This window comes from Ixodes scapularis, unplaced genomic scaffold (genome assembly GCF_016920785.2).
Source record: "Ixodes scapularis isolate PalLabHiFi unplaced genomic scaffold, ASM1692078v2 PGA_scaffold6__148_contigs__length_123643588, whole genome shotgun sequence".
Taxonomy (NCBI): domain Eukaryota; kingdom Metazoa; phylum Arthropoda; class Arachnida; order Ixodida; family Ixodidae; genus Ixodes; species Ixodes scapularis.
The window spans coordinates 49,342,566-49,367,025 of record NW_024609881.1 but is presented as its reverse complement, the minus strand read 5'-3'; the positions used below and the strand labels follow the sequence as shown (position 1 = coordinate 49,367,025).

General features: G+C 43.8%; 1 protein-coding gene and 1 pseudogene across 1 annotated transcript in view; one reads left to right on the top strand and one right to left on the bottom strand.

The window, feature by feature from the left end:
* LOC115315686 (BTB/POZ domain-containing protein 9-like) overlaps positions 1-19,192 on the bottom strand; it is a 32,649-nt gene extending 13,457 nt beyond the window's left edge. The window contains exons 1-3 of the mRNA XM_029974967.4: positions 18,815-19,192; positions 7,971-8,068; positions 4,116-4,369 (exon numbers count right to left, since the gene is read on the bottom strand). Of these exons, the coding sequence (XP_029830827.3) occupies positions 4,116-4,369; positions 7,971-7,973 (257 nt within the window). The 5' untranslated portion in view covers positions 7,974-8,068; positions 18,815-19,192. The remainder of the gene's footprint in view (positions 1-4,115; positions 4,370-7,970; positions 8,069-18,814) is intronic.
* LOC115315676 lies at positions 8,465-13,037 on the top strand (annotated as a pseudogene).
* Positions 19,193-24,460: the final 5,268 nt, after the last annotated feature.

Here is a 24,460-nt window from a genome sequence, read left to right as displayed (position 1 = left end):
ATGACCATGAATCTTTTGAGCAACAGCTGGCTCTCGAATGTCTCGTCAGACGTTTCGCATTATCTCTTAGTCAATATGTCGACTGTTACGCTGAATACCATTTGAGCTGAGGCACTGGATGGGAGTGCCATATTGTTCCTCACGAATGCTTCATGCTCTGCATTGAGCTTTTTCAGCGAAGCAAGGGAAGTACTATTTACCTCGAATGTAGAGCAAAGCTTCGTCGTAGCAGCCGTTTCCGGCTATTCGAGAGATTTAGTAGATACATACATACATACATACATTTTATTGACTCAGTGGGACTATTAAAGACATACGTTTGCGGGCACATCAAAGCCAGCGAAGGGCTTGTGGGATGACACCCTAAAAAAAAATTAGAAAAGTCCACTTAAGTGATAAGGTAAAGGCATTGCCTTCAACATGAGAACTGAAAGATAATAAAACTTTCCCCACCCCCTTCCCTGCCCCAACCCCTTTTCCTCCCTCCCCCTCCCCCTTTCCCAATTGTAACACAGAATACTACTTACAGAAACAAAATACAGCATACGAAAGCAATGTACAAATGAATGTAACAACGTAAATAGAATGAACACTTACAGACGCGAGTCCCAAATAAAGTGTAACACAATGCACGGAGACCAAAAATAAAATAGAAAAGAAGAGGCAACATTTCGAATCTGCGGTAGCTATAGCAACCAGCACATCAAGATCGTCATAAACGCACACGGAGCAGGCACTAAATACTATCAAGGTTAAGACACTTGAGTTCTTTTTTTAGAGTTTTCAGTGATGTGATATCATAAATATAGTCCGGGAGGGCGTTGAAGACACGTGGCACATAAGATTCGCGCGAGCATTTACCATACCGGGTGCAACAACGTGGCACTACAAATCGAGGAGAGCTGCGTAATGTGCGGGACGAATGTAGCGGTGTCTTGTAATCACTGCTCCAAAAATTGCGAAGGAGGACGGTCTCAATAAAACGTGAGCGGAAATTCGGCAGTTGAAGTCTTTCAAAAATGTCGGCAGTGGCAGAAAGAGGCGTATTGTAAGGGATGTTCTTCAGTATGCCTCTTAACAAAGTGTTAACTTTTGCCTGCCAGCGACCTGAACAGATACCAAACACTATGATTCCGTACCGTAGCACACTGGAGGCAAGCGCGTGGACTAACAAAAAACGAACATTGACGGGCATAAACATCCGTGTGTTATAGAGCATAGAAGATATAGTTCGTAATTTATCGCATAAGTAGGATATATGAGTGTTCCAGGACATGTCGAAATCAAAATGAACACCCAAATATTTCAGGTTGTTAACAGATTTGATCGGGTCACAGTTACACGGATGGCAGCATGAGGAATGGAGAATAAACCTGAGAGTAGCTTGGTGTCTTTTAAGGGGATTGCGGAAGCAAACAAGCTTTGTTTTGGAGCTGTTGATGTCGTAGCAGCCGTTTCCGGCTATTCGAGAGATTTAGTAGATCCTTCCGATACCTCCGATACCCGCGATAACGGTAACCGATAACGATATGATGCATACGCAAAGACGGCGGCGAAGTATCGGATATCGTTATCGGAGTCATCGGACCGATCTACTAAAATTCTCCATTCTCTAAATCGCGAAGCTGTAGAAGTCATCAATAGCAGAACAGAGTTGTAAGAGTAAGGTGATAATTAAATAATAAATAAGGTTTGGCTCGATATTCTTCTTCTTTTGGTTCTGAACAGTTCGAGCCACACGTTATTCGTGTGGCTCGAACTGTTTTTTATTCGCCAACGTCTCGAACTGAACAGTTCGAGACGTTGGGGAATAAAAAACAGTTTCCAGTATAGAAATATAAGTAATAAAAGAAGAAGGACACTCATAACAACATATAATTAGAACGTCGGTTAAAACAGGTAAATGTAAACGCACGTTCGCCGTGTGTACCTTTCTTGGAGCCGTTCAAAAACGCACGGAGCACGAACCGACTGCAGTTTACTCCGGTGTTTTCCAGATAGACGTTCACTGATGCCACGGACAGCAAAGTGTAGAGTACTAAGTAAGCCGCGCTATGGCCCCACTCACGAATTTCGCTCTCTCCTCAAGCCCAGAATATCAAGTCTACGTCAGCCACCATTATGTTTTATTTGTAATATTATCTGCTTGAGGTAAGATGCGTCCTGCTGGGGCAAAACAGGAATAAGAAGAAAGGAAGACTGTTCCCATTTTCTAAATGCTCGCAAAAAGCTGACTCACAAAAAGGGTAGGGTAGACGGAGCGTTATCTCCTGTTGTGACATTATGAAAATGGTCGTAGCCACTGTATCCGAGAAGGACATTGTTAATTCTTTTCAGTGCCTCGAGCTTCTCGAAGAGGCGCACAATCACTTGGTGTCCTCCTCTCCCCGTCTTCGATGGCAAAGAAAAAACAAAGGGACTAAAAAAGAGTGGAAATAACTTGCCCCCTCCCCCCCCCCTTTTTTTATGAATTGTTTATTTGGATTTTGTTACATTGATGTTAGGGTCTAAAAAAATGATAGAATCAGGGGCTTGGTGTTGCAAAACAAGGCTTTGAGGAAGTGAAGAGTGCCAAGCCCCCCTTTGCGCTGGTCGATTCCCGTGACAGTGTCACTGCGCCCGACTTTACAAAAACGAAAAAAGAAAAAAAAAACCTTACTTTAGAATGGGGGCAGGGCGGCGGTTGATTCTGCCAAAAAATGTAACGGATTACAAGGAATCCGTTACGTCAAAAATGTAAGGGAATTACTTTAAAATTACTCTAGAAAATATGTAATTATTCCGTTACCAAATTACCGATAAATGTAAGGGAATACAAGTAATTTCGTTACTTGTAACGGATTACGTACAAGTCGTAGTAACAGTCGCCTATGTTGACGGCGGCAGCGTCTATCTCCACGAGCCAGCCAATCAGGCGAAAGCGCCGTTGGTAGGGCGTCTATCGTTGCTAGAATGTCCTCTTCTCCCTCTTTTTTTTTCCTCGCCGCCTTGAAGGTCCAAGCGATCAAGTACACGCTTACCGGCGAGCGGTCGTATATCACTACTGCGCGATGCACCTTAAGGTCCCCAGCCCAGCGTTTGTATCACACTGGCTAAATTGCTCATCCACAGCTGCGACACCACACGCTCACTAAGGCAGATTAACTTTCGGCTGTATAAACATACACACACCAATATTGATTTTTGTGGCTACCTGTTTAAAGGCCGACGACCAGACTCGAGATTCCGCAAGGCAGAAGACCTTCCTCTCCACGCCTTCGGGCGAGGGAAGCGAAGGATGGAAAGAAGGGACCAAGAGGGGCGGGCGTGGGTGGAAAGGGTAGGAGGGAGAGGAGGAAGCGGCCGAAAAGTGGAAAGCGCGAACTGGTCGTCGGTCTTTAAGGAGATTGCCTGGCACGCGACACCCAAGACACGAATGATTCGCAGACATTTACGTAACGTAAGAAAACGATGCTGTATAAACCAGCCTTTAAACATAAAGTATACGCAAGCGTTTCCGCGAAAGATTAATAAGAATACGCCTACGCACTTCTTTTTGAGTTGTGTATGCGTAATCATGAATTTAAAATTGAACGCAGCGTAGTGTTCCACGAGCGGAGTGTCCTGCAAGCAGAGCCAATGTACAGTTACTCTGTGCGTGCATCAATGCTTTGGGGCTGGCGGCCATCCCAGATTGGGGCAACACTGTCTTCTGCTAGCAGAGACGCCGTTTTGCCTTCCTTTCCCTGCAGCTGTTTGAGTTGTTTACGCAGGTATTGGGCATTATCATTTGTGAAATGGCACAGCGTAACTGTGAGAACCTGCAACGTCAGGCATCCCGTCAACTGTCCGTTTGTTGTCGGCGCCGGTCAGAAGGCATGAGGCAAAACTGTGGCTGCAGTCAGGAAGAGGCGGCACTTTTCCAGCAAAGGCTCTCGCCACTGTAGAAAGGCATAGCCAGCGGCAACATTCAGGCACTCTAATATAGTTCGTTTCTGAAGTACGCGTTGGGGGGGGGGGGGAGCCACTCCTCGAAAGCTAGGCTCCTATGACAGTTTCCAAACTGAGTTGTTGTAGCAATGTTGGCGTGGCATAAGACAATGTTGTTTCACCCTAAATATTAATATCGTCCTTACCTGAGGAGAGTAAAGAATCCATCTGTACGTAGGTTGCTGATGCTATACTGGAGCTTTTCAGACTGAGTTCCGTAAAACATGGCTTCGAAGACCTCGTTCCGCATGGCAAGAAGCGTTTTGTGAGCCCTGAAGGTCTGGGGCGGGTCTGTGCCATTCTCCATCAGGAACTCCACGTCGGTGTGTCTTGCTTCCATCAAGAAAGCGAGATCGTCTCTTTCGGACCCTCTGGCCAAAGCAGCGTGATATGGCGCCATCTGAAACGAGTCCAAAGTGTATATTTACGTCCCAGTCCACACGCCAAGGAGCGGTTGTGATGTCAATCCGCTCCGGTAGTGCTGCTGTCGGTACCGGCGCATGCGCGGACGTTTAACCTCAATCGAATACAATTGGTGCGCACGAGCAGTGCCACACCTGGTTTAGGTATACGCGAACTTGTTTGTAAAGAAAGTATAATCTACACATGGCTCGCGCTGACCGCCACAACAGCGGGCATTCTGAAGGACCTTGCTGCTCAGCGAACATCATGAGCAGGAATCACCATTGGTATTGTTCGGTGACACCACGTGCAAGCCATGTATGTTGTTTATTTTTTTTATTTTATTTTTTTATTCAGCCACAAAATTTAGGGTAGCGAGGCAAACGGCAGATTTGCTCTGTCTGCTGGGGCCCTGCTTCTCGCTTACACTGCTTAACAAAAAAACATCGGAGAAAGAAAAAAAAGGAAATGCAAGGAAATAATTAGTAAAGCAATAATCTGTAAGTAAAAATGCAACAAAGCATTGCGATTGAATGGTTACTTAAAACAACTGTGCAGAATATTACAAAAAAAAATAAAAGCATGCTGTACATCCTTCCAATCAAGAACACAAAGTCAGTGGCACGTGAAAATATTCATTCCATATTAAATATTAAATTTAAATATTTATTATGCTGCCTGGCTTTTGTGAAGACCTTAATCGCTGTGACTGGTTTTATATAAATTTAGGCAGAGGTGCGCAAAATAAATTTGAGTCAGTCAAACAACCCTTGGACACTCAGGGAGGGCTTGCAGCCCTTTTGTGGGGGTACCAAAAAGAACGCAGGAGCACTAGAAGAAAGGGGCCGTTGCAGGAGGGTTCAGACGAAGGACACAACTGAGCATCATGAACTGGAAGTTAAACTATATACATTATACTAAATTTTCCGGTGTATAAGTTGAGGGTTTTTGACAAGCTTTCAATTGGTGCGTCTTATACAATTGCATACTTGATTTGTGTTTTTGTTTGCTTCGCGTATGGGCCTAAAAAGTGTTAGGACACGCCAATCACAAAATATAATATAACTACAGTTAGTACCCAATATATGCGTCTCTATTTTCGTTTAACTTGTTTTGTAATCCGGGCGACAATTTTGTATATAAATCGATTATTATGCAGGACCCTCGGATCCACCCCATTTGTGAAGGCCACCATGCTTGGTGAATCGGTGACGCACCTCGCCTAATCCGTGGTGTCCCCTGCCATGCACTTCCAGACAAGAGTCTCTCGGTGTCTCTCGCTTCAGCGTCCTTGTTCACCTTCCGCGTTTCGAGCACGTGGTTCAGAGGCGTTGACATTTACAGCGTCGTTCGCTTCGTCGGAGTCTTCGACACTGGTCGCAACAGCGATGAGAGTGATTGTCATCGAGAGATTTAGGAAGCTGGTCATTTTGACTCCGACCCGCTGGCGACAAGCTCCAGCGACGACGAGAGCATACCACGAACAAACTCGCTGTTATCCTCGACGATCCCGCACGTGCATGCTGGTTGGAAGGTCCAAAGGCAATGAGGCGAGACCAAGAGTAGCGTTGGAGTAGCCAGGAAGCGGGAGATCTAGGTGCGATCGTGCCATGACAAGGCAATCTTGGGCCAGCATGGGGGTCCGTAGAATGAGAGGGCGTTCAGGTGTACACATAACCATCACGTGGTTTAAAGGTAACATGAATAAGACCAAATTGGTCAGTATTGTTTGGTCGCCAGATGAAAATGATCAACATTATTTAATTGATTATCGCAATTACTACAGCTCTGACTAGTGTGAATCTTGATGTAAATACTAAGTACCCTATGAACATTCTACGTCAAGAATAATCTACCCGTTTAATTTTCTTGTCCAAACTTTTTTAACTGCGTGAATTTGTCGCAGGGGTTATATTCGTCTTCCGATTCGTTGACGACAATGTTGAAACTGGTTTCCGTTTTGCATATATTGCGATCACAATAGAAATAATCAGGCTTCTTAATGATGTTTCGCGGCGCCCACCATAAAAATGCACAGGTGCAACTTATATACCAACTTTTTTTTTTTTTTTTTTGCGAAAACACATGTTAATGGGCGGAGTGCCACATATACAAAATTCCGACATATGAATCGGAAAGTGCAGTAATCAATTCTTTTTATAAACAAAAATAAGCCTCGTTACAGGAATCCTATAAGTGTGGATTGAAATTACCTTCCGGCAAGGCATACATAATTTTATACATGATATTCGAAGTCAAAGCAACGCCCGTAGGTCATGAGCACCACGTGGAATTCAAGGGACAGCTCTAGGCTTGAAACGAGCTCTCACGGGACAACCAGTTGCGCTACGTAGGTTTGTTTCAAAGCAAGGGGCACGAGCAAGCGAGTCCGTGCGCACAGCATTTATGGGTCAGGTCGTGTGTTCGTGGCATGCAGCCTCGATGAAGTCAAAGCGTTACTTCACATTATGGCGTCATCCCAAGGGCGCCAAAATGCATAAGAACACAAATTTCATGCGACTTTGCGTCACACCACGGCTCCACATGATACCGTGGCGCACGTGTCGCTATATGACATCGTACGTCACGTGACACTGTGACGTCATGTGTAACGTGAGCTCATGATGCCGCGTGATATCATACTTTCACGGTGTCGCGTCATGTAACGTCAGGGGACACGCTGACTTCCGTGACGCCATAAAGTCACGTGACTCTGTAACGTCATGACGTTGTTTGACGCCGTGATGTCACTAACAACGCGACTGGACGGTACGTAACAGTGACGTTACAGGATGTCAAGTGATTCTGATGTGACACCATGCCACGTGACTGTGATTTCACATGGGAATCCATGACTCGGCCTCAGTGGCCTCCTTGCCCGCAAAAGGACTGGGGCGAGAACGCCTATAAACGGTATGCATATTAGAACGTTTAAAAAATTCCAGCGAAAGTCGATGTTTCTTTTTTTTTATGTTACTAAAATATTAAAAGTGATACTACAGATTGTTTCACTTTACGCGCGATCCAAGACTATTTGTAGCAACTGAAATTCTCGCACGTTCTCATAGTTGACGAGGCACTAAAAAAACATCCCGGAGAGGGGTCCCGGGTGGCAGAAATAAACATAAAAACCTCCGGCTTAAGTAAGAATCAATTGACTTTCTCCTGAAATGAAGCGTAACTCGAGTCTTCTAGCCGTCTGGAAGCCGCTAAAAAAAATCTGTCTGATAAACACATTATATCAGTCATAAACGTCTCATTTCCCCCTCGCGATGGCTTCAATAATGCCCGGTGGCAACTGCTAATACACGTTTGCTCTACGGACAGACTGCTCCTGGTTAATTCAGTTGGTAGAGTTTTCCGCTTGTCTTGGAGAGGTTCCGAAACAGAACCCCGGCCCAGTCGTATTTTTTCAGCGGCTACCAGTTACTACGAGGGCGTGTGTTGCACTCCATTTCAAGGGGTAGTATATTTGTTCTTACGTAAATCTCACGCCCTTTCAGTGCTTTTCCTAAAATCATCATATCAATCAGCTAAGGCTTGTTACCGCGGCCGAATTCGCTTCGGCGAATTCGGAATTTGGCGGTAGTGAAACGTACCATTTTGGGATAAAGAGTTGCCGCGGTTCTCGATTACGGAACGCAGACGTTTCAGCTTCTTGATCCACTTGCAGCGTCTCGTCTCCTTCTTCCTTTGCCTGGAAGAAAGAAGTGAAATGTTGGTGATTTGTATTACGACCCTTACAGGGATCGTTGTTAAGGGCTCTTCCCGCCAAATGGCGTCCATTGTTGTTGCGACTGCCGTTTTTGATGTTTTAGTTGGCGTTATGTTGCGTCCGTCATTGATGTTGCCAAATGTAAAAAAAAAAAAAAAAAGAAATCGGCCGCTGTTTGTGGCAACTGGGCCTGGGTACGCTGCGTGCGAAGCGATGGCGTTGCAACTGAGCTACGCACAGCTTTTTTGTTGTTTTTGTCTTTAATACATTGAAGATTCCACTCAAAATTTAGGTTAGTGGGTAGGAAGGTGAACAGATGGTTATACACACAGTGGTTGAAATGATATGAAAAGTTAAGAGGAATGGACTTTCTGAACCATGGCACTGGAGCGCATTTTCGCCACTTCACAGACCCTAACAAACAACGTTTCTAAGTAAGCAACATTCTCGACCATTTCCAAATATGAAAAATCTAAAACTCCTAAGCGCGTATCAAACACCAACAAAAAAAAAACATTCAGGTTTCGGTTGGCGAGCTCCGTAAGCACTTTTTGCCTTCGAGATTTCTTCTAGAAAAATGTATTTAGTTGTACGCGATGAGTCGGCATTCCTCTCCGTCATCTGGGATTTCCAGAGGCTGTAGAGGCCTATCAGCTGTGCATATTGTGCTGCGAGACTTGAAAACTTTAATTTCGGTAACGAATTACACGTTTGTTATTATCTTATATATACACCGTGCGAATTTCTTTTCCTTGTAAATTGCATGTTGTTTGGTTTCTGGCATGCACATCTAATACATTTGGTTGGATTATTTTTAAGAAATAATGCATAGGGTGGCTGAAAGAACCAGACTCGATCAAAAATGGGCCGTAAAAAATCAGCGTCTGCGCGTAGCAATCTAAACTTTTTGTCAAAGGTGTATTTCTCATGTCGGTATTATCCTGTAACATTACAAAGCGTAGCTCTTTCTCTGTAACAAAATGGGGCAGAAAACGTAGCAGAGTCAACGGCGGACGGCGACGTACACGACCGAGTCGAGTGATGGGGCGCGTTTGGCGCACGTATTGATAGATGGCGCTACCTCCTCAGCGAGAGTGCTCGCGACGAATGTGGTCTATTAAAAATAACATAATCTTTTTTTGTAATTCTACCTTTTCTTTAAAAAAAACGCAAGCAATAAAAACAAACCCTAAAGTAAAAAAAAAAAAAAGCGTCGGTGCATTACGACGGCGCTTTTGGGTGCCGACGGATTTCGTGTGCGTGTCGTCTGTTTTATTTCGCTGGTCGGCTACACCTTCCGCCGACGCCATCTATTAATACATGCTACTCGACTTGGTCGTCTGCGCCAACTTCCGCCGTTGACCCTGGCACGTTTGTTAACCTTATTTTTTAAAGGAAGGGAGCCAGGCTTTGTAATATTACAGGATAAAACCGACCTATGAAATACAGTTTTGACAAAAAAGTTTAGATTGCTACGTGCAGGCGCCGATTTTAACGGTCCATTTGAGATCGAGCCTGGTTACTTCAAGCAGCCTATATTTTTTATTGCGAAAGCATTCACTGTCCTATATAGGACAGTGAATGCTACAGACACCGCCGGCTTTGCTCCATATGGAGCGAAGCCGGCGGTGTCTGTAGCCGTTGTCTATATAGCAGCGAAAAACGGCACCTAAATTCCCACTGGCTGAGCAAAACGGCACCTAAAGTCCCATTTGCTGAGACGCGTCATATCAGATGCACGTCGCGGAAGCCAGCGGGGCCGCTCAAGGTCAAAGCGGACGCGCCTCGGAGATAAAACAAAAAGAAGAGCACAGCGTCGCAGGTGCATCGTCGCCGTGTGAAAAAGGAAGATGTGACGCGCTGCTTGTAGAAATGCGCTGTGTGTAGGAATTATTTCGCTTTCCTACACGTAAGTAGGCTTAAGTGTCTTCTTTGCAGTTTTGTTCTCAGTCTTCCGAATGGTCGTGGTCCCTTTTTTTGTGAATAATATGTGTATAGTCGTGTTCACAATTCATACGCAAATTAACCTTTAGCATCGGCGTCTTCTCTGCCAAGCATATCTTGGTTATTGATCAGAAAAAGCACTCTCTCTCTTGTACGATCCTTTCCCTTTTTATCTCTTCGCAATTCGGGAGAGCCGAAGCGGTATAAATTACCCACGAGCACCCTGGCGGGACAACGCGACCACGGCGGGAAAAGCGGGACCTGTCCCGGCTAAATCGGGACGTCTGGTCACTTTATCCAAGTCGCGCAAAAGACGCCGGAGGCCAGAGGACTTTCATTTTCTGGAATGGCTCCCGGCACCAGGGCGTCTGAAGAGCAGGAACTTCTCGCGGGGTTCGTTGGGGAAAGACCTGAGACATGTACGAGACTGAAAACAAGGCATCACTCGTACAATTCGTTCCACGTCGCCCTGGACGAATGACTGCTTGATATTGTAAGGAAACCCGGGATGTGGCATGCCGGCTGCGTCTTCCGCCCCTTTTACAATATTTTTGTGGCCCTCGCGATTTTTCGAGGATTATGATGTCACCGTAACTACCCACAGTATCGTCGCGGAAAACAAATTCCTCTACTGTTGATATACGAGGGACTTCAGTACAAAAAGTGCGGCGTTCTTCGCAAATGTTTGGGACTCCGAATATGATGTGTACTGAACCATGGTTAAAGGCGCTAAAAAGACGTACACAAGATAGAAGACAAACACGGGCGCTCCATACTTCCCAGACCAGTATTCGCCTTTCAGGGAGGATCGGAATTACACTCAAAAGACTATAAGAATGGGAACTGCGTCGTCATAGAGTGTAAATTTTTATTTATGCCGGGCCGTCAGAAAAGGACGCCTCGAGACGTACGAAAAATGTGTCTGGGTTGAAATGCCTATGCCTGACGGCTCGAATTGCCTCATAGGTTGCTACTACTTCTCACCTAATTCAGATACTCGCGCTTTTGTAGAGGATTTCACAGATCGCGTCAACGATGTAGATTTTTCTAACTACAAGGTAGTACATATTTATGGTCACTTGAATCTTCATAAGGTCGATTGGTCAGCTGGTCTAATCCAGAGTTACTGTACTCGCATTCGTGAAAAAAGCACGGTTCCTATTTGAGTTCGTCAATTTTAACAAACTCTTTCAGCTTAATACAATAAAGAAATGTTGCTGGAAATATTTTAGACTTGGTAATAATTAATGTTTCTGTCTTTCATGGGGGTCAGGCATGCGACACGCTTGTATCAATCCACAAGCTTCATCTACCGTTTTCTTTATCTCTTGTAATTCCGACTGCAGAGCATGCGACCATGCAGGGGCGAAGTTTAGATATGCCTATGGCGAATACGCGGGGCTATACCGTCGTCTGCACTGACGACAGTTTAGCCCTGACTTGAACGGCTTCTCCAGCATCAAGAACGTCGACGCTTCAGTCGATATGCCGATGACGATTATAAAGGCAGCTGTGAACGTATTTATACCCAAAGGCAGTCCAGACCGAATTTCCTACTTACATTTCCGTAGATTTGAAATATTACATGTGCAAGAAGCGACGCCACCATAATCTACATAAGAAACTATATTCTTAGTCTGTAGAAGGATAGTTAAGAAACTTCATGTTCGGGACGAGATACTTTATCAGGACCGCCTGGAACCATTAAAGAGTAACCGCAACGTGTTTTAGCGTCGTGTGCGAACAAGGGAAAACAACGTCAGCGCCACGGTGCTGAAAATGAACGGCAAGCTTTATCGTACATTGCGAGAAGCATCTGAAATGTTCGCTCGGCATTTTATCTCCACTTTTCTTCACTTGGATAGCACTTCTGCGGTTCTCAACTTTAAAAAGAGTTCTGACCGTTCGGCTTATCAATGTATAACAGAAAATTAGGTTCTTATTCTTGCGTGTAAGCTGAAGTCAAAGCTTTCCACAGGTTGTGATGGTATTCCCATCTTCCTTATCGAGTAATGCGCTGAAATCCTTGTTCCCGCTTTAACTCGTGTCTACGATTTGGTGTTGCGGTGCGCCGCGTTTTCTTCCTGGTAAAAGAGGTCTGTTGTCATCAAACTATTTAAATATGGTTATCCATGTGATGTGAAAAACTTTCGCCCTGTGTCAATTTTGTGCGGTTTTTCGAAAGTTCTCAAAATGGCCATTGATGAACAGCTGAACAACTAAACAGAAAATATTACCATCGCAGCATATATCTTCCCGAAATGTAGATCAATCCAGACAAATTTAGTTTTTCTTAGATATATCGGCCCTTTTGTAGACAACCGTGGTAAAGTTGACACAATTTATTTCGATGTATAAAAGACTTTTGAAAGGGTTTCACAAAACTCCTTTTGTAAAAATAAAATAAATAAAAAAGTATGCTTTACTTATTGTTCATGCTTTGCAAGCCGCTTGGACAACCACCAGAATCAACATAGTTTTTTTTTAAAGATTGTTTGTCTGGGCCGTTCGTATCCTTATCAGGTGTGCCCCCCAGCCGTTGCTGTTTTTTGTGTTCATTAAAGACTTGCCGTCGTAGGTGCACAGCTCAAAAGCATTAATGCACGCCGATGAATTGAAATGGTTCAACAGGGTTGATAATGTGCAGTAGTGCTTTTTGTCAGAAAACGAAGTATGTCCTATTGAGTAGTGGTGCGAAACAAATCGACTACAACTTAATCTTAAGAAAAGTGTGGCCATGTCAATCACCAGAAAACACGGGAGCATAGTGTCGAACTATAACCTCTCCAAAGAACAGATATACCGTCTATCTCTTGGACGCGATCTTGGTGTTCAAAAGAACTCCAAGATAGATTTTCATCAACATATTTTGCACATAGCCAGTCAGGCATCGCGTTGTCTTGGCGCAGTATCACGGCTAACAAGGAAATTCCGAGTCCCTCATTGCAGTTGCCCTCTTCGTTGTTCACTTGTCTGACCGCGTTTAAGGTTTGCATCTGTAATATAGAACTCTGTATATCTAGCCTATAGCAATGTAAAAAAAAAGGCACAGCGTACGTTTATTCGTATCATATTCGATATACACATGGGCCGTCGCCGTCTTTATAGCTATCTCTCGGTAAAATACCGAGAGATAGTCCACCAACATCAAGAGCGAATCGAGTGAAAATGTAGAGTGGGCTAACTTTCGGTGTACAATCAAGAAAAGTTAAAAGTGGCTATTTTTAGGTCGTGTCCCTCCCAGGCTTGTTATGGCGAGGGGCAACAAAGCAAAGATACTTCCCAGTCAGCAACGCTCGCTTATATCCAACCATAGCTAACTAGCAGCATTTACGCCGAGGCCATCATTGATCCCAACACTACTATTAGTAGGGGTAGACTAGCATTCGGTGTTTAAACAAATTTATCAAATCAAGCGAAAAATAGGGATAGGCAGTCTTTCGGAGGTGAGGCATCTCTCGGGATTTTTAAGGTGGTTCTACCTTGGCTAACCTAAGCCTTCGATCTCTTCACGACAGGAGGCTTGCACGTAATATCACATTTTTTTACACTAAGTTGTGCATAGTAGCCTTGACGGTGATGAGCTGTTGGCGTTGCTGTGCTTCCATGGTCCATCTGGGAAAATCTGTAAATGTCCTTACACGTTTTGAACAGATATTTATTCAAAAAGTCCAATGAGCTGGTTAAAATACACATAAAATTTTTCGATTTTGCAAGCTGATACTTTTAACTTACTTTTTTTCATGTATCATGTCGTATAACACCTGAGACTGTCGGTGGAGTAAAGTAAAAATACTTTTAGTCGAAGAAACAGACACACATGGCGCCGAGGAACATGCTGCCATGTCCCTCGGCGCCGAGGGGCATGGCGGCGCCTGAGGCATTTATATTTTCGGCGGCCGCAACCTCGGGAGTAGCGAAACGTGGCCGTCCACGCCGGTGCACCGCAGACGAACTAATGGAGCGGAAAAACGACATTCATGATTTCGCCTCCAGAAATCATAAGTGCTTAGATGCTCTCGAAATTTTTTTTGGAACCAACCATTGCGGTTTTCTTTTCGGACCGCCAGGTGGCTTAGAAATCTCATTCGCTCAAGAAAGCTGCCGAGCGAACCTGCCACTGATTTGGGAGAAGTAGCGGAAAGCGGACGGGATAAGCGGAGACGCTGGCAGGCGATAGCGTCTTCGGCACCTCCTCGAAGCTCGCATTGCTAACGCGGCTCGTAAACCACGTGACCGTGACCGGGCAGTTGGAAACATTCTGAAATTTGGGCACACCGTAAAGTCGCCAATGCGGATCGCAAGCTCGTCTGTTCCATTTGTAGAGGTTGTGGTGACGTCAGAACGACACCGAGCTCTGATTGGCTCTTATTGAAGTATAATGGGTAAACCTCAAAGCAAGCTGCCTTGGGGTCTACCCACTATTCTTCAGTCAGAGCCAATCAGAGCTCGGCGTTGTTCTGACGTCAACACTATTTCTACAAAAGAAGCAGACGAACTTGTGCTCCGCGTAGCTTTGCAGCAAGCGGCATACTGCGTGCACTGCGCCGGTACGGAACGGTTTTAATTTTTAATTTAATGGAAACAAAACTAATTTTTCGGACGGCAATATTATAATAAGCACTGCTTTTTTTGTTTTGTTTAGCGCCGCTCGCCTTCCTTGCCTTCCTTTTTTTAAGAGTTCAGAAACTGGGCAGGTTGCATAACGGTCCATTAGATTACGTGGGCGGCTATGTTCCACAAATGTTTCGTTTCTCCTAAAAAGAAACGGGAGTGATGGAACTGACGATATCGCGTCTGATTGGTTAGAGGCTCAAATGACGAAAGCTCTCTTTTTCGTCATTTGAACCTCGAGCCAATGGGACCCAATATCGTCAGTTGCGACACTTCCGTTTCTTTTTAGGAGAAAGGAAACATTTGTGGAACATAGCCCCCTTGGTCTGGAATTTATTTTTCCTAACGCCGTGAGAAAGTTTTTACAGCGAAGCTGTTTTCTGCTTGGATCTGAAAAAAATTAGTTCATATATGTTAACAAAAAAAGCTATCGTTTAAACGCCGTTCCTTCGTTTCGATTGGTCGTGGTAAGTATAAATAAAAAGAGGGGGCAGCCCGCGCGGGTCAGACTTCCTTCGCAATATTAGATAGTGAGGTCCTGATATCTTGTTATCATCTACGGGCACATACTTATCTCGGCTAGAAGTGCGCTGTGATGAGGCTGAGGGCAGAACGCGCCTATGTAACCTTCTTTTCTTTCACTTCCGCGATGCTGATAAAGAGGCTTGGGTTCAATCAGAAATAAAGACAATTAAACAACGAAGTCGTGTAGGTCTATTCATTGCAATAATATTTAAATCGTACATGTGTCGTACAGTTGTCGTAAAGTTGTCATAAAGATAAACGCTTCGCTGGTTTTCCATCTTCACGTGAAGTGGATGGCCTCTACAGATGTTACAGCGAAGGTGTGCAGGTGGGATTTTTTCGTGTCCGTCGACAGAAAACTCTGCGTGCGCCTTATCACCGTTCGCACACGCCTTATCGTTTATCAGGTGGTTTTAACACTTTTTCTCACTAAGAAAACCATAAAACAAGTGTCAAAAGCATGTGATAGATTATAAGGCTCGCGCGAACGATGATAAGCACGTAGCGCTCCCCGCGTCCGTTTCGCCGTAAAGATTGGGGTTGCATCAGCTGCCGCGGCAAAGGCAGCCGTGCGAAGTCTTTCATATATAAAAACGCTTTAGTACAGCACATTTACTTTTCTTTCGTCAATCATTTGGTATAGACTCTTTTGCTGTTTTCAAACGTGAACTGCGGTTTGTGTCCCAAAATACTTTCGGTCGCACCGTCTTTGCAAGCCTGTTGAGTTTCCTTATGTCACCAGTTCTAGAAAGCATAAATGCTACACGGACAACAAAGTTGGAGATTTAACGAGGGCATTCGGCTGTAAAATATTACACTTTGGAGGGGGCAAGTTGGTTGACAAGAATACTCGAAACATATTAACAAATCTCGTACTCCGTTCTTTCGGCGTTCACCTAGAGAATGGGTGGTGGGTCATTCCATTGCAAACACTTGTGGTTATCCAAAGGATACCAGGGAGTGGTTAGTAGCATCGATGGACAAGCAGGCCCCGATCATCATCATCATCGCATTCGTGCCAGCGGCAGTACTCTCAATCCGCGGTTCTACTGCCCTTTATACAACAGATAGTCTGTACATGGACGGGTATATATATATATATATATATATATATATATATATATATATATATATATATATATATATATATATATATATATATATATATATATATATATATATATATATATATATATATATATATATATATATACAGGGTGCTTTTTTTTTATCCTTGCACTGCTTTCCCGATTGTTATCCCTCGACCGCCTTGTATAGCGTTTAGGAAACCACGCAATTTATTGGATTTTTTAGTCAGTCCAGAAACTCCATGGGACGTAGCTTGGTTCCTTTGAATTACGACTAAACTTGTCTTACCCGTCAAAACTTCCAAACATAAACAATATTCTTAGACGAGACATGAATATTTTACACATGGACACTGCTTTAAACCCTCGACCGCCTTGTATAGCGTTTAGGAGACCACGTAATTTATTGAATTCTTTTAGACAGTCCAGAAACTTGATCGGACGTAGCTTGGTCCCCCTCTTGGTTGCATAAAATACAATAATAGCCAATGCAGTTTATGTGTTGATATAATAATGGCTAACTCTATTCGCTGCACAGCAAATAACTTTAATTGTAAAATTAATGGTACCTCTGACTGTAATTCCGAAAATGCCATGTATTTGATTCCATGTAAAGAATGACTAATTCAATACTTAGGAAAACTAAAACAAGCACAAGAAAACGCATGAATCTAAAGAAAATTACATACGTAATCACGCTGCCGGACCAGTTCCTCGTCACTTAAACTCCACAGGACATAACGGACCTTGTGACTTTAATTATATTATACTTCAGGATGGCTTTCGAACCACTAGAGATCGAAAAAATAAAGAATCCCAATTTATTTACAAATTAAATACTTTAGAACCGAAGGACTTTAACAGTTCGAAAGGGTCATTGCCGTTTTTTTTTTGTTTTTTTTTTCGTTTTTTTTAAGGACATTTAATTGAGATCTTTTAATCGGTGCCGCAATGTGTTTTTTTTTGTCTTGCTTGATCGTTCAATGTGACACGAGCAAACGCTTTTCAAGCGTTTGCTCTTGTGCCCAGATGTACATTATGTGGGTGGCTGATCTTTGCGATAAGTCGAACAATTAATTAATATTCACTAATTAACTTTTTAATTAGTGAAAATCGACATATGGTTCCAAATAGAAACTTGCTGAGCGTCGTCCAAAACCCGTAAATCAGTCATTTGCAGAAAGACTTTCAGCGCGTGAGAAGCGTAGCAGTGTGCTAAAGTTACCACTCGTGGAGCAGGTACAAGGCTAGCGGTTTCGGTAAGGCGCCCGGGCAATTTTTCCGTCTCTTTTCTAGCCCCAGCCTTGTACCTGCTCCATGAGTGGTAGCTTCAGCGCACCACTGTGCTTCTCACGCGCTCAGTCTTTCTAAAAATTACTGATTGAGGGGTTTTGGGCGACGCTCAGCAAGTTTCTAATTCTATTTTCACTAATTAAAATTAAATAACAAATTATAATTAATTAGCCGACTTATCGCAAAGATTAGCCACCCGCATAATGTCCCCCTGGCTGTATAACTCACTTGCACAAACCGCTTAAATGTAACTTTTATGACCTTGTTTAAAAAAATCTGAGAGGCTTAAAAAAAACCATCTCTATCTTCTCTCTTTGTATATATATATATCAGTGTAACTGCGGCTCGATCCCCTGGAAAACAGGTAAAAAGGCCGTTGTCCCGACCTGGTTTCATTAAACGAACGCTACAGAAAACCGCCGACATTCTCTCACATTTTGACGAATAAAACTGCACGCAAAATTGCAATATTGAATCACTTATGTAATTAAAAGTACGACCCTAGAGAGTGCTTGCTCAAGGTCCGTAACCGGTGGTTCGAATAAGTGAGCGCTCAGTCGCGACGGAGTAGAAAGCTGCGCCGAATCCGAAACTTTGCAGCCAGCCGCGGCGACGCGTTCAGGAGCCGACGCACACGAAAGTTCAGGGAGCGGAATACGTCTGACCTAAGATAACTGGAGCGGTAGAAAGATGGCTGCACTGTTTCCGCGTCTCACCCCCGTCCGGATACAAAGAAGCGCCAGTTTAAAGAGAACTTCGCCCATTTCTTTAGCTTAATAAATGGGTAGTTTTTGAATGTCGACGGCTTCCTGATTTCGATATGCTACCTCGTTCCCCTAAACTCAAGAGAATTAATTCTTTTAAAGAAACTTATATTTTGTCCACAACCGAGACCCTCCTACTTTTTCCCGCCTCCTCCGCCATCCGAACATGACGACACCGGCCGAGCGACGGAGTAGAAAGCTGCGCCGAATCCGAAACTTTGCAGCCTGCCGCGGCGACGCGTTCACGAGCCGACGCACGTGAAAGTTCAGGGAGCGGAATACGTCTCACCTAAGATAAGTGGAGCGGTAGGGAGATGGCTGCGCTGTTTCCGCGTCTCACCCCCGTCCGGATACAAAGAAGTGCCAGTTGATGTAACCATTTACTACGTTTTAACAAATCGCCAGTCGCAAAAAAAAAAAAGAAAAAAAAATCATGTTGCTAACATTTTATTGAATCCGGGGTCGGACGAAAATAACCATGAGCCAAAATAAGGACTTACCACGAGCTTGCGACCTGCAGTTCGTAGAAATTTGAGATCACTTTCGACGATATCCGAAGACCGAGGATTCCGAAACTACGCTGACACTTGTTCGCTCGAGCCTTCGCAGGGAGAGAGTCGGAGGGTCGGAGAGCAGCGTGAGAAGTGAATACCCCTCGCAAGTGTGCTCATCTTTATGTTCTGCGCATGGGAAAGGAGCGCAAAATCGGGAGAGGAGGTTAATAGCGACGCCGACTAAGCTCCGCCCTCGCACATGTCAAGTGTGAGGCTTGGGGTCATAGGCGGAAAGTTCTCAATTTCCCAGGGGGGGGGGGGGGGGGGGGGGGGGTTCAGGGCCCAACGAGCCCGTCTTAATCCCCCACATAGGCATACACACACAGACACACACACACACATATATATATATAATTTTTTATTTTTATTTTTTATTTATTATTATTTTTATTTATTTATTTATTATAATTTAATTTTTAATTCGAACAGATTTATTTTAAAAAAATCCGTGAAAGATGATCTGATACGGTTTGTGCAGGTGAGTTTTACGGCCAGGGGGACATATTATAGGGGGCTAATCGTAACGATCAGTTGGCTAATTAATTAATATTCGTTAATTAACTTTTCAATTAATGAAAATAGACATATGGTTCCAATTCAAAACTTGCACAGCGTCATCGAAAACCACTAAATCAGTAATTTTCAGAAAGACTTTGAGCGCGTCAGAAGCGTAGTAGTGCACTAAAGTTACCACTCGTGGAGCAGGAGCAAGGCAGGGGCTGATTAGACACGGAAAAATCGTGGGGCGCCTTATCGCAACCGCTAGCTTTGTACATGCTCCACGAGTGGTAACTTTGGTGCACTACTACGCTTCTCACGCGCTCAAAGTCTTTCTGAAAATGACTGATTTAGTGCTTTTTGATGACGCTGAGCAAGTTTATAATCAGAACCATATGTCTCTTTTCATTAATTAAAAAGTTAATTATCGAATTTTAGTTAATTAGCCAACTGATCGTTACGATCAGTTGGCCGTATAACTCACCTCCACAAGCAGCATAAGTGTAACTTTAACGTTTTTTTTTAAATAAATCTGTTCGAATTAAAAATGAACACCCGGTATATATATATATATATATATATATATATATATGAAGTCGCACTTCTAAACGTTGTTGGAGTTTTAAAGCATTTAGGGAGTCGACGTTTCGGCCTGAGACAGGCCTTCTTCAAGACGGGTCCATATCACAAGAGCGAATGACATTTTAGCGAACGGCGACATTTGAGCGAATGATCGTTTTAGCGAATAACGGGGGCGCGCGTTAACCCATCCGTCGCGCTGCGCTTTACGCCGCTTCGCGGCGACAGTCTGCGGCAACTCATTACAAAAATATGAGCTATCTTGGCCCACCCGAAAACGCCGCTTCGCGGCGTCCGACTATTCGCTAAAGTGTCGTTCGATGAAACGTGGGCGTTTGCTAAAACGTCATTCGATCAAGTGAGTGCCTCCCCTTCAAGACATATCCACGAGCTTGTGACCGGCGGTTCGTACGAATTTGAAATCACTTTCAACGATATCCGAAGACCAAGGATTCCGAAGCTTTGCAGACACTTGTTGGAACGAGCCTTCGCAGGGGGAGAGTTTCGTTTCGAAGTGCGACTTCATTACTTTATTGTCTTCGGCATCCTACGCTATATATACAGGGTGTCACAAAAGAAAATTTACACTGTCTTTTTTACCGCAAAAATAAACTAGGCATCGCCGAACGCTCATTCTCCGCCCAAAGGTAGAGCTAGAGGTCACAACCAGATGCCAAAGTTTCAGCCCGATCCGATAACTTAATCAAAAGTTATAAGTGATTTTCTGAAAATATCAATGGGAAAATGGCGACCGACGGACTTTTCAGACACATGGGGCTCTATGGCACCAGAAACCGGAAACAGGCAAAAATGGGCTCCATTTTCCCATTGAACTTTTCAGAAAATCACTTATAACTTTTGAATAATTTATCGGATCGGGCTGAAACTTTGGCGTCTGGTTGTGACTTCTAGCTGTACTATCGGGGAAAAATGAAATGCGAACAGAGGAGCGCGTGGCTCGCGGTACAGGCTGCGCCGCCTGGAAGTGAGCCTAGGAGCGAGGGTGCGTGGCCTACTTCGATCTGTTCACGCTCCTCGATTGGCGCTCCCCCAGCTTCGGCAGTGCGCCTCTCAGTGCGCTGAAAGCTGTCACCGCTATCTTTGCCTGCTCGGCGAGTGCGGCGAGCTTCTTTGCACCGCATGCGCTGAGCCAGCAAAGATAGCGGTGATAGCTTTCAGCGCACTAAGAGGCGCACTGCTGAAGCTTGGGGAGCGCAGAGGGAGGGGCGTGAACACGTCGGAGTAGGCCACGCACCCTCGCTCCTAGGCTCACTTCCAGGCGGCGCAGCCTGTACCGCGAGCCACGCGCTCCTCTTTTCGCGTTCCATTTTTCCCCGATAGTACCTTTGGGCGGACAATGAGCGTTCGGCGATGCCTAGTTTATTTTTGTGGTAAAAAAGACCGTGTAAATTTTCTTTTGTGACACCCTGTATATATAGATATAGGTATGTATATATAGGGTGTTTTTTTCATTCTTTCAGATTTGTTTTAAAAAAGCCGCGAAAGCTACACTTATGCGGTTTGTGCAGGTGGGTTATACGGCCAGGTGCACATTATGTGGGTGGCTAATCTTTGGGACAAGTCGGCTAATTAATTAAAACTCGTTAATAAACTTTTTAATTAGTGAAAATAGGCATACTGTTCTAATTAAAAACTTGTAGAGCACCATCGAAAACCACGTTCTGTAAAAACGCGTCGAAGTTCTGTGAAAACGGCGTTTTGTAAAAACGCTTCATTTGGACGCGTTTCTAAAGTTTTTCCCGCTCATTTTAATCCAAGCCGCCACCAATTTAATCCCGGGGTCACTCAATTTAATCCAAGCGTCATACAATTTAATCCAAGCGCCACACAATTTAATCCCGGGGTCAGTCAATTTAATCCACAATATATATACGCCCTTATTGTGTTCACTGGTCGTGCCCAGGTAGCACACTTTCTTGGGCCAGCTTGGGCCAATATTGGTGCTTGATTGTAGTAAGCTGGCCCAGCATCGCCCAAGGAATATGATTGTCCGCCAGCCTGGCACTTCATTGTATTTTCTGGCCCAAGGTTTCCATGCTACAGCCAGGGAAGGGCTTCCTTCGCTCGAGCTCGCATTTTCCCGGCCAGGGCCGGCCGATATAGACAGACCACTGCCAGGATGTGCGTTTTCTCGGCTGGAGCTCGCATTTCATAGGGCCAAGAATACCAGTCATATGCCGCTGCTACTCCGACCGGCTGAAAGGATGGCCAAGAAGCTCCACGCCCAGGCTGTCCAATCAGCCCAGCCAGAGATGCCCGACGACCCGCCTGCTAGCGCGGACTAAACAGCTTACGCTGAACTGAATAAAATTAAGTCTCCGGACTGTTTTAAAGTGGTTCCTGTGTATTTTATTAACATAGCTCACATTCTTGAACATGCACATTAATAGCATTTTTGTGAATACTAGCCTGTTCTCAAGAAATATAAAATCTGAGACTTTCATACAAAAATGGTCTATGGTCGTCTATGGAAAATTATATGGCAGGCTATCAACCTTTATAGCCCTCTATGGTTGGCCGTAGAAATCCATAAGGACACCTACAGCCAGCAATAGAAAAATCTATGGCCTTGTGTCTAAAGACAGAGAGCCAATAAATTTTCTTTACACGCCTATAGAAAATCATTTGGCCACAAGTCTAAAGACTGGGAATTGATAAATTGTATTTAACCGTCCATAGAATATTGTATGGCCCAGAGTCTAAATACTGGGAACCAATAAAATTCCTTGAGGCGCCTATAGAAAATTATATGGCCCCGTGCCTAAAGACAGCGAACCAATAAATGTTTTTTCCCGCCTATAGAAAACTTCTTCGCCCCGAGTTTAAAGACTGGAAACCAATAAATTGTCTTTACCCGTCTATAGAAAAATTTATGGCCCCAAGTCTAAAGACGAATAACCAATAAATTTTCTTGCCACGCCTACAGAAAATCACTACCGGCGCTTACTTTTTTTACTAAAAACACTCCACGTTAGAAAATTAAATCAATACTAAATTTCTGTAGTAGTGGTGGCAAAGCATGACCCAAGATATGTTCTCTGCTGTTGCAACGAGTCGTGAAAACCAGTAATATTGTTTATTTGAAAAACCCATTAAAATACTTGTACAAAAATTAAAATGAATTATTTCCCCCAAAAGTGAAAATAACTTACACTGGCGCCGAGCACTGCAATCAAGCAATAGATTGATTGCAATCTTCCGTACCAGTGTACTGCATGTCATCACTGCATTGTCAACGTGATTCGTCAAACTTATTGAAAAGTTAATTAATACATTTTAATTAATTAGCCTAATGATCTACATTTGCTTTTTTCAGGGTTTTGAATTAAGAGATGGGGGATATTTCAAAGAGACAATTCAAATAATGTACCAAGTACGAGCAATATTTGTTTCGCCTCCGTGTTTTTGCGACAAATGATGGGTCACCGGCAAAGTCGGATTCAAAAATTGACTGCCATATATACAGCTAGTGCGAACATAGCGTTTGTAGATCTGCGTTGTTGCTGCTGTGTGGGGAAGTGTTCTGCTTGTGTTGTGTGTGTTCAGAGATGTATGCAAAAATACATAGATTTACATTTTCGCTTACACATTTGATAACTTGGAACAATTGTTTATAAAATTTGAATTTTTGGCGGGCAATTGATAATTTGATCACTGATGTGATTACTTGAGTTACTAGTCCAACTATTGACGAGGCTTAATTGATATGTTGGTTACTCTTTTTAGAGCACAGCTCTTATATAGGCACCCCTTTCCGGCTTGAGCGGCGGCGGCGTCGGCGTAACCACGCGGTCCATGATGGGTAAATTCCCCCGCTAAATTTAGCGGAAAAATTTCCCCACAAAATCTAGCGGAAAATTCTCCCCGCTAAATATAGCGGCCAATTTTCCCCTCTAAATCTCACGGCAAACTTTCCCCGTTATATTGAGCAGAAAATTTTCCTCGCTAAATCTAGCGGAAATTTTTCCAGCTAGATTTAGCGGAAAATTGGCCGCGCTAAGTATAGCGGAAAATTTTCCCCATTAAATCTAGCGGAAAATCTTCCAAGCTAGATTTAGCGGAAAGTTTTTCCCGCTAAATTTAGCGGAAAATTTTCCCCGCTAATTCTAGCGGAAAATTTTCCCCGTTAAATCAAGCGAAAAATGTCCCCCCTTATATTTAGCAGTAAGTAGGGTACGTTGTTGGGCTAGTTGGTTCATCTTAGTAAAACATATAAAATAGCGCAACAGAAAGATAAGGACAAGAAGTATACATGACAGGCGCTAACTATTTTTATTCAGGAAAATAGAACACATAAGGACAAGAAGTATACATGACAGGCGCTAACTAGTTTTATTCAGGAAAATAGAACACATATATACACACGACAGGCAAAGCAGCACCACGTAAAAGTTGATTAATTTTTCACCCGATCACTCAAAAAATGAAATTCATTACAATGAAGAACAATAGAAGTGTCGCAGACACATGCCGTCCACTTTTTTTTATAAAGAA